Source organism: Oncorhynchus clarkii, chromosome 12 (genome assembly GCF_045791955.1).
Source record: "Oncorhynchus clarkii lewisi isolate Uvic-CL-2024 chromosome 12, UVic_Ocla_1.0, whole genome shotgun sequence".
Taxonomy (NCBI): Eukaryota; Metazoa; Chordata; class Actinopteri; order Salmoniformes; family Salmonidae; genus Oncorhynchus; species Oncorhynchus clarkii.
In genome coordinates this window covers 34914786-34926028 of record NC_092158.1, presented here as the reverse complement: position 1 = coordinate 34926028, position 11243 = coordinate 34914786, and the positions used below count along the sequence as shown (strand labels likewise).

At 41.9% G+C, this 11243-nt stretch overlaps 1 protein-coding gene across 1 annotated transcript in view; it reads left to right on the top strand.

The window, feature by feature from the left end:
- The first annotated feature begins 2475 nt into the window (after nt 1–2475).
- LOC139423104 (clathrin, heavy chain a (Hc)) overlaps nt 2476–11243 on the top strand; it is a 62154-nt gene continuing 53386 nt past the window's right edge. The window contains exon 1 of the mRNA XM_071174752.1: nt 2476–2773. Within this exon, the coding sequence (XP_071030853.1) occupies nt 2732–2773 (42 nt within the window). The 5' untranslated portion in view covers nt 2476–2731. The remainder of the gene's footprint in view (nt 2774–11243) is intronic.

Sequence of the window (11243 nt, the reverse complement as noted above, 5' to 3'; positions counted from 1 at the left end):
AACCAGTTGGAGGCAGGAAAAGGTTAAAACCGGGAGGACTCGTAAAAGACAAGCAGACGCACAGGGGGAAAACCACACTGGTTGACTTGAACATACAAGACAAACTGGCACAGAGCGATAGGAAACACAGGTATAAATACACCAGGGAAAATAAGCGACACCTGGAGGGGGTGGAGACAATCACAAGGACAGGTGAAACAGATCAGGGCGTGACGGAACAAGCGTCAGGGATATTAACAAAACTCCCCCGGGCCAGAAGATACCATCAATAGGGTGTAAAACAGTTAGTGTCTATAATTGAAACCCTGCCATTTCTCTGTGTAACTATAAATACAGTAAGACATTCATGAAATAATAACAACATTGCAACAGCACCATACAATGAAGCACATTTAGTTGTAAAGGTGTTTCCACTCATAATAATTGCACTGTTATAGCTATTATAGTTAGAGAGCACTTGTAAAAGTCTTATGTATGTGAAGATGATGAGGGCCATATAGGCTACAGTGGAGTAAACAAGAATGTGTGTTCCCAGAGATATCTTCAAGTAACTACATTTATACAATGATGCTTTTTCAATTAGACTTAGGATTTTGGATCACGCTACTCTGCATGTTAAGTAGCGTCATCAATTAACATACTGAATTATCACACAGAACTTCCTGTCATTTCCACAACTTCACTTTGATCAATTTCTTACATAATGTAAGGGGGCCAGTATATAAATGCAGTATCACAACGTGCTCAGAGAGAGAGAGAGAAAACAATGTTGTGTATTCATAGAAAGAAAACTGAAACTAAAGTTTAATTAGCATTTTCATTGACAGTATTTCGGAACCCAATATTGTAAGAGTCAATAAAACCAGTGGAGGAAGAGATAGTTTGCAGCTGTACTGACACTGGATTATGCATATGCAGCCATGAGTCATTCAATAAAATGTTTCATGGTTTTCAATTTCATGATTTGCAATATATTATTTTTTGTGTAACTTGCAGCTCAAGTCCAAAAACAGTAATGGGTTTGCATTGGGTTTGAGTTCTATCAGAAATAACTGTAATTCACAAGGCGTGTGGGCTCCTGAGTGGCGCAGTGGTCTAAGGCACTCAGTGCTTGAGGCGTCACTACAGACACCCTTGTTGAATTCATCTGCAGACTAGCCAATTGTAAACAACTCTTCTTACTCTAAAGTGCAAACGCTAATAGCCTACTGGCGGATCCAGATAAGATCATTGTCAATGCCTCTTGTCTTTATTCGATCTGATTTAGGAACCAATGTGTTTACGAAATAACAAATGGTCAGAAATACCCACCCATTCTTGATTAAGATAACTTCTTTAACAAGAGGACAAAATAAGGAGAAATGTTTTTGTATTAGCTTATTCTTGACCACTCCTTGTCCACTACTTGAGCAAGTAAGTGCTGGCTCAGACGCCTGCTGCATCTTCATGATGAAATGGCATTACTGCCAGAAGGTCAGCTTCACTGTCAAGTCCCAAGGAAGGCTTTGCCAACCCTCATTATTTTATTGTGCAATTATAGCCTATTACACTCAGTTACCATGCAGATTGTGGCCACATAAAGTAGAAAATGGCTACTTGGATGTCTGACACAGCCTTAGCACTCTGGTATGATAAAGATGTTGATAGACATTTGGATTCAGGATCCAAGAGAAATTGGATTGTTGTTGAGTTGGATGATCTTTTGTGCAAATACTCTGAGTCGAGATCGTTCAACAACTATTTTAAACAGGTCGTTATTACTTATTTCAACTGAAACGATACACTCACCTCAAGATTTAGCTGAGTAAGCAGCTGACGTGTCATTGTGTCAGCTGATTTACTACTACCAGTGCTTTGGAAATGGACAGGATGGAGCTGTGTTGACTTCAACAATGTATATTTGACCGAAAGGTCTTGATGAAATGTGGGATGATTCAGTTCTCAGCAAGTGGATATGTGGAAAGCCCTGTTTGACTTTTGAATGCAAATGAATTAAAGTTGTTCATATTTGCTGCACATACAAGATGCACATTAATTGTTTATTGTCTATAATTAGTGGCTTCACCTGTTATCACCTGAATTCACCTGTGAATTCAAGAGGCATACAAAACTCCATTATCATGATTTTATTGTTGGAGCTTTTATTGTAAATCGAATAACAGTTTTCACCGGTGCGGAACAGGAGTAGCCTACGCACTACGCAAGTAGGAACTGACGTGCATTCACGAGGACGAATGATGTGGCAAAAATCAAAGGGCGAATCGCAAAGAAATAGTACCAATGTATCCTTATCTCACAAATGGTATGCTCCCTTTACACACTAGTCAATTTTCTTGGATTGTATAAAAATGAATAGGTTTCAATGGTGAATATCCTACATCAGTTTAATCATGATTAGAAATGACCATTTTTGAAACATGAATATCAATATTCGTCCGCCCCACTGAAGTACACAGCCATTTCCGGATTGTTTCTCTCCTCTTGAGCAGCTGCCACCGCCATTGCAGGTTCAGGGTGTTCAGTGCAGCTGCAGCCGTCCGTCATCAGGGGAAGAGCGCAAGTTAACAGCAAAAGGACGAATAAAATCACCATTACATTTTCATACAAGACTTCGAGTCTACCCAATTGGACTTTAAACTAGCTGTTCCCTGGCTGTCCGGCTAGGATCTGAGAAGAAGCCGTAGTTTGTTAGCATTACTTGGAGAATCGGGAGGAGAGCAGAGGAACCGTCATGGCTCAGATTCTGCCTATCCGCTTTCAGGAGCACCTGCAGGTATGTTGTCTGTTGAATGAATGGTAATATTTCGAAAAATATATAATGTGTTACTTGCCTCATATTCATTGTTCTTTAGGACATCAAATTAACCGATAAGTAAGCAAGCGTCACTGATCTCTGAATGAAAAATAGCTCAGTCTCAACATAATGTGAGTTAGCTTAGCTAGCTTGTGACATATCGTCGACCGGCTCCGTGGGAAGTTGACACATAATAGCTATGGATTATGTTATTTGGTTAGATATCGTTTCTACCTAGTTATCTTACCCGGTGGTATGGATGGCGAGGTCGTTGGTAGGAAGATAAGCTGTTATTGTTGAAGTTAGAAACTAAAATAAAATCTAGTTAGCTAGCTAACCCGTAACAAACTCTCTAAGTCAACTACTCACGTATGTGTCGTAGTGGCAGCTAGTTAGCTACATTGCTAAGGAAATAATGCAATACCAATTCAGCAATACACCATCAATCGCAAACTACGATGCCGGGTGGTTTGGTGTTGTCCACATATAACGTTATAGCTAACAATCGCTAGCAAGCTAGGTAGCTAAATTGCTGACTATTCAACCCGGATCAAAGATTAGTTAGCTAAGCTAGGTGGCTGGTTAAAGTTAGCCAACGTTCTAACCCGTCACACATCTGACTTATCAAGCGATTTGAGTTTGAATTTCCAACCCTCCATTTACACTTGTTCTTGCCCCAGTTTTGAAAAGGCTGATCTAGCTCAGCCAGCTGAGCGAGGTCTCTAGCTAACACCAAGTCTGATAGTCAGTACTCAATAGGCACCGTTTGTCTTTCCGAATTTAACAGTAACAATCTCCTTTCATTCATGTTGATTGCTAATACATTTTAGTGCTTTGCTGGTGGTAGTGAATGGACATTACCTCCTAGGTACACACATCTTGATATTATGAGAGCATGTCATCAGCAGGTGCATAACACACCTTCACAGGAAAGCACACTAGGCTTTCTTATGTGATTTTTGTTTTTGTTTGTATGAATGCATACTGACCAAAGATTTCTCATATCACAGATAACACGTTTTATAATTACTTTTTTCTTTTTGATATGAGACTCTTAGGCAGGTTGGCTGTAGCTTATGTTTAGTGGACGATCACCTCAAGCACTAAAATGCTCCACAAATGACACCTGACATAGATCACTGTTTTTTAATATTTTTTATATATATATTTTTTTTTTAAATGGAACCTTTTATTGAACTAGGCAAGTCTGTGAAGAACAAATTATTATTTACTATGACGTTGATGATGCTGGGCCAAATGTGCACCACCCTATGGGACTCCCAATCAAGGCCGGATGTGATACAGCTTAGATTCGTGTGCGAATCAGGGACTGTAGTGATGCCTCTTGCACTGAGATGCAGTGCCTTAGACCGCTGCACCACTCCGGGATCCTTGTGATGTCTGAGACCAATAAAACCAAGGAGAACTGTGTTTGTGGGTTTCGAATGACCATACCTTAGCCTGACATAGGTTACATGTCATGGTGACTATTGAACTCTGTCGGTCAGGTTGAGGAAGTGGAAAACATTCATGCCCCTTGGAGAGCATGGATTGTCTCAAGACTTGGCTTGCAAGATCTGTTACCTAGCTAGTGAATAAATCAGTCTTTGGTGTTTTTGTGGAGCCTCAGATTCAGAACAAGACATGCGATCCGCCTACATCTTGGCTTGGGAAAAATCATCTGGTTTGCTTTGTTTATTTGCTGCTACATAATGCATCGTTTGTTTGTTTTTACAGCATGTCTCGCACACAACCCGTTATTAGAAGCACAGCTGGATAGATTGTCACAGTCAGACTGACTTTACTACAATACTTCCATAGACACAAGCGCTGCTCGTGACTGAGACTACATCACTTGTGTTGTTCAATTGTGTAGGTTATTTTCTACATCTGAAGAGGTACTGTTTTGGCTATTACATTGATTCTACTTTATCTTCTCTATTCTCATGGATATTGTATCGTCTGAGTGGAATTGTTACTGTTATTCTCAGTATTTAAATCTGTGGTGAAAAATTATTATTCTCAGGGGGATTATGGCTAACCACATATGGTGAAGGGAGGAAAAAAGTATTTCCCTCTCTGTCCCCCTCTGTCACTTTGAGCTAATGTTATTGGAGGGATGTCCTCTAGATTTTGTTGTTGTTGTGCAGAGTGCAGACAGGGATGGTGACTTCAACACAAATGAACCCTACAGGCAGTGCCCCAATCATGAGACCCATTATCCACTCCAGCCTTTACTGCTGCACAGCACAGTGCACTCACAGCAATATCACTACTGTACCTGTTCTGTTGGCTACTGAAGCTACATTTGATTCGCCAACTTTAAATAATATAGCTCTGGAGTTATTCATACATCAAGTCTGAGGTTGACAAGCCTGAGTAAAGGCCTTTTGTCTGTGGAATTAGAATGTACAGTTTATAGAGGGGGACAAGTCTGATGCCCTTGACAGGTCCATAATTGCAGGAGTGGGTGTTACAGTAGATGGAGGAAGGTGGTACTGTTAGAATCTGTACTGGCTATTCTGTGCATTGAGCTCAGCTGGCGTTTCATTTATATCTGCAGACGCTGGAAGGCATGGGTGTCGTGCAACAGATCCACCACCTCTCATGCATTCTGACTGAGAAATATTACTTCTCAGAATGATAGATGTTTGACTGAAATGTGTGTGTGTGTAGAATTCACATGGACCTGTGGTGCATTCTATCGTTTTAAGGCCATCTCAGGTTATTCTCAACATGAAAGCATGTTCACTGCAAAGCCAGATAAGGATATTAAATTCACACAATTAATTGCATTCATTTGTTTCTGTGGCCTTACAACAGCTGCCCACAGCACACACGTTTAGGGTGATAAGAAGTTATTACTGAAGTATGTATCCTCTGATTTCTGTGTCATTGGCACGTAAAGGTCATTGTGTGTGACTGATGTATACTATACGGGAGTCCAGCCACCATCTCTTATGCATGACCTGCATATGCTTTCATGCATGTTTCACGGATGGTATGGAGCTGGGCATGAGCAGCGGATCATGCAGAATGTGCCACGTCCTTCAACTGGGCATTTCACAGTGGGCTGTAATTGGTAATGAAGAGCCAAGGGTTCCCTTTAGTGTCATTCAGTCATTTACATTATAAAAGATGTAGCAGAGGCCTACAGTGATCATCTGTTGGCCTCCCTGTCAGGTTTATGTCCACACACAGCCCCTCTTGAGTGTCAGGTATATGGGGTGGTTGGTATGGGGCTTCACACACAGGAGAGCTAGCTAGCTCCAAGGAAACAGTCGAAGCCTTACTGAGCCCATTGGTGCAGTGTGGTAACATGATCTGAGGAAGTCATTGACTAATCTAACGTCAGCCCCCTATATCTGCCGCCGTGACGTCACGGTGCTCCAGTGGGCAGGTGATGGATGGTTTCTCTAAAACAGCATAGTCACAGAGACCCAGCCAGCCAAGCTCTATCAGATCCATGACTTCTACAGATGGCCAGATATTGGCAAATTACCAGAATCTCGCAGTATTCTTCAAAGCACCCGTGGCTTCACCCGTACTGACCCCACAGGCTGAGGGAAACCCATGGTTTAACTTCAATGCAGTGCTGCTGGCTGGGACACTGTGCTGTTTATCTCCCACTGGGCCAAGACATTAAAGATGGAGTCCGCAGTAGGGGGAAACGGAGCCGCTGGCCGCTCCACCACCATTGTTATTGTTTTTGTTGCGGAACTGAGGAGCATCGCGCAGCATGGTCCAAAACATGGTGGTACATATTGTGCCACTCTGTCGCATGCGCAATTATGTTAGCAAAAAAAAGTGTTGGTTTACAGTAATTTCTTTGTTGTAATATCACAAATGGACATGGCTGTTTCACCACTAAGGATTTCAGCTTTAAAGCCTCCCACCCACTTTATTTGCTCTCCCCCTTCTGGTGTCCTGTCCTATCCTCACTCACCCGGGGCCACTTGCATAGCTTGCAATTTTATATATCAACCATTTATTTATACAGCTGGGTGTTTAGTGAGCCCTGGCTGTGATAGATTGGGACTTTTCTCTCTCTAAGTAACAAGACCACTGCTTGTTTTTCCAGGCATTCTTTTACACACTCACATTCATAAATCCAGACACTAAGAATGTAAAATGCTGCCAATTGTGCAAAATTTGGAGTTGAGAAATATATCAAACATGACTGGAAAGCTGGGATCCTGCTCTTTTAAATAATTGCAGACTGTTGTAGTTTAGGAATGTTAGGCAGTGACTGGGCTTATTAGAACACATTTAGTTCCATGCAGCAATTGGCTGTATGAGGCGTTGCACGCTCTCGCCACCTGACATTTGATGTTCTATAGATAACAATAGCATTATTTAAAAAAAGAATTGTGATTTGTGTAAATGTTTGTCTTGACAAGCAAGCAGCAACATGTAGTCCTAGGCCTATGTAAACTTTTCTTTGCTGATAATGACATCGCTATGTAGGATGTCTGATATGAAAAAAGACTGAAAAGGTGGACTTTTGTTCTGTGATTGTGGAATGCGTGTGCCAAAGTTAATCTCAGAATTGACGGGTCTGTCACTAGTATCCAGAACATACTCAGGCGGGGCTCACTCGAGACAGAGAGTGAAGGCTTTGACATTCTTGGCTTCGCTTGGAAATCAAATGCTGGTTAATAACAAGTTTGAAACGTCATTTTGAAGATTGTGATGGATTAAATACAAATAGAAAGGATTTAAAAAATATATGTTTTGGAGTTTGAAAATGTACTGGCCCAAGCAGGCTATATGAAAGCTTGATTAACTGGCCGGGTGAGCTCGGCAGATGTTGCCGGGGTAGCCCTGAATGTCGAGCACTAACAACCAACCGTCAAACAGCAGCAGGGAGGCGGTGTAACCATTAGACACACATTCACATGCCCTGATAACTTGTGCCCCATGCAACTGCAAGAACAGGCCATTTTCAACACCACAGACAGCGACCCAAATGCCAGTGATTAGGCTTACTTGTAGGCAGCGTTTCACACGCACTGCCTAGGCAGCGCTACTGATTTGAGATGTATACTTACACAATACACATGTAATGTAATAATAGTAGAGGGTGCTACTGTAAATAAACACTTACTTGTAAACGATTTCCGTCTGTCCTTCTGGGTAAAGAAATCCGTGACTGAACTGTAGAACGTCTCCCTGTTGGCCCTCGGTTTTAATTGTCTTGGTCTCGATGCAATGGAGATGATGTCAAGGGATGAGTCATCCTTGATCGCTCCGTTTTCAACTCTCTTCATCCGTTTCAGCACAGAAAATGACCTCTCAACGGATGCTGTTGTGGCTGGTATAGTGCGGACCAGCTGCAGTAACTTTGTTGCCTCGGGGATAGTCTGTGTCAGGTCATGCTGGAACAAAAAGCCGAGGAGCTGTCCAGGTGATTTGTCTCGTACCATTTGTGAACTGTACAATCTGACAAGATGAGCCTTGAGTCCTAACGAAGTCTAAGTACTGGTGTCGATCTTCTGTGACCTTTTTATTTTTTTGCAGTCGACCACATTTAAGTTCACCAAAGAGGTCAAACCTGTCTGTCACCTGAACATTGACCTTGTCCGGTATGTTTTCGATTTGCCCCCTCTCTACTCAACTGATTGTCTGTTTACAATAAGTTTCGCAGTTCTGCTCGAATCGCTCATAGAAATTATCAAAGTATTATCGCTGCTGTTCCAGTGCTTTCATTGTTCCACTGATACTGCTACGGGAGAAACCCATATCCATCACTTTGTTCTGCAGAACACGTAGAGTGCGCTAGTTTCATTAAATTCCACCATAGACCTTGAGCACAAAGCAAACACAGTGGTCTCTAAATGGGTTGCTAGCTTGTTTTTTTCCCAGCAAAGGCATTTAGTAGTCCTACTTAGTTTCCCCTGGGCCTGTTTGATGAGCTGGCACTCTCATCGTTGCCACGAAATGCCAACTCCTGTTTACCTAGGTAGCATTAATTAGCTAGGTCACGGTTCTCTTTTACCTTTGCATTGTGCATGCTTATGTTCCATCTCCATTTTTCATTCATTGCGAGATCTATCCGTGAGCTGTAGGGCTGTCCTCGACTAAAAAAAAATATTGGTCGATGAGACTCGTCCTGTTCTTTCGACCAATCTATTGGTTGAAATGTTTAAACGTATTTTTCCATATAGACACACAACTTATTTGTTGGAATAAAAACAACTACTTATGCACATAGCTTGTCTGATGCTTTAAGCACACTGGTTGACTAAATAATTAAAACACACACATGACTCAAAGAGCCCGACGAGAGGGCCTGTGTGACAGGCGCACGCTGTCTCGCTCTCCTCTACTGCAGAAAGTGTGTATTGCGCTGTCCGTGCTGAAGCAGCAACATTTCAGCCATTTCAGACATACTGAAATCCCTAATTTGTTTAGGAAAAACATTCCCTATTCCCTCAACCCTTGCTCTCTTTACATAAAACATGTAAGCATCACATGTATGTGACCCATAGGGCCTGACCTATAGCCCATCATAATCACATCAATAAATCGGTTATAACAAACTCCAAACGTGACAGCAAAATGGATGCAGAAGACATGAAAAAGAAACTCGAAACGGGCTAATGTTTACTGGTTCCTCAGGAGTGAAAGGGCAAGTCAGATCTGTGGAATATTAGGTGTGTGTGTTTTGCGATTTGATGTTCCAAACATATTGCTCAACACATGTCTGTTGCAGAGGGATGAGAGCCATGATAATCAAGTTTTGATCAGTCATGAAAATAAGTGCCTAAAACAAATTGTCTCCCTATTTAAAAAGATGGAGAACAAGCTATGAAGGAAAAATACTGGAATTTTGGTGCTGGTACAGCCAAGTAGCGCAAAAATTATTTTGCGAGATTGTCAACGATCTGATACACTATCGTCAAATATCCTGATTTGTAACTGTATAGATTTGTTTTCCACCATCACTACGAAGTAGCCTAGGTTTATCATACTAGGGCTGTCTAGCAGAGCATAAAACAATTATCTCTGTTAATGCAGCATGAACAAGTTACAACCATGTAACCAGTTCAGCTGAAAATGAAATGGCCTCAGTCCTCAAGGTCGCTTCCATTTCTCCTCCTACCTAGCTACATTGTACGTGACTGTGCTCCTCTCCTTACTGCCTTTAAGTCTTTATGCATTTTAGCATGGCAATAACCCTTGCCAAATGGCATTTAAATGAGACATGACATTTTACCCCACCAGTTAAAAAAATAAAAAATTTGAATGGATTTTTTTTGCCCTGCTCTCTTTAATAAGACATGAACTTTAAAAGGTTTTTGTGATCATCTTTAAACTCTCACCTGGTAACCGGCTGATATCTTGTGACATGCTTGTGAGCATATGGATTTGCTGAACACTTGACATTCCTCAGTGCAGGCCACTGTACAATAATGCAGCAAAGCATTTCACAAAAAGGAAAATAACTACCCGGAAACCAACCCTCAGTCAGCAGAACTGGCTTGACCAGTGGCTGGATTCCACTCTGTGTTCCTCTTCCTTTTTCTCCCTTATATCCATCAGGCCAGGGCACCCTTTTTCCTCACCCCATGGTTGGTGCTGGTCAAATGTCCTGTGGTCACATGGTCGCCGTGGAGACAGGTCCAGCCTGTTGTTTCAGTCCGTGGGACAATGGGCTCCTGCTTCCTGTTGTGGAGTTCTAGAGCGGGTTGGGGCTGCAGCCTCTGCAAGCCTCAGCACATCCTACCCTTGACCTTCCTTTAACTCCCGCAGAACACGGGGGGCTTTTGTGCTGAGCAAGGTGCCCGTGTTCCCTCGAAGGAAAAGAGGAAACGCTAACCTCGGGTTAAATTAGCAGATTCATTCATGGGGCAGGGGCTTCCTCTTATGAGAGAGCTTAAGAAAGCTGTTGGTCAACTTCAAAACATACAGAATGCTGTACATTACACCGGTTTTAAGATTCTTCTTTCTGTTTTTAAATCAATCCACGATTGTGCAGCCCAATACATGTCAGACATGCTTTTATGTGATGTACCCAGTAGGTCCCTCAGGTGCTCTGGCACTGGCCTTTTATCTATCCCAAAGCCTAGGACCAAGAGGCATGGAGAGGCAGCCTTTAGTTATTATGCCCCCAGCATCTGGAATAGCCAAGTACCTGAAACTGTGAACATATTTAAGAGATCTTTAAACACATTTTTCTTTGCTTTTCCTTAGGTTGCTTTTTAGTTGTCCTTCTGTTTTAAAAAATCTTATGTATGTTGTGTATCAAATATTTCAGCTTTTATTTTATTGTTTTCCTGTAAAGCCAATTGCGTTGCATTCCCTGTCTGAAATAAAGCTTGCAGTGTTAATAAAGCTTGATTTGATGATTAACATGGGGTCAGGGAAAGTGTCTGATTTGCAGTTTAGGCTAGTGGTCGTAACATAAGCTTTGATTAACCCAGGGAGAGAGTGCAGTTACATGTGA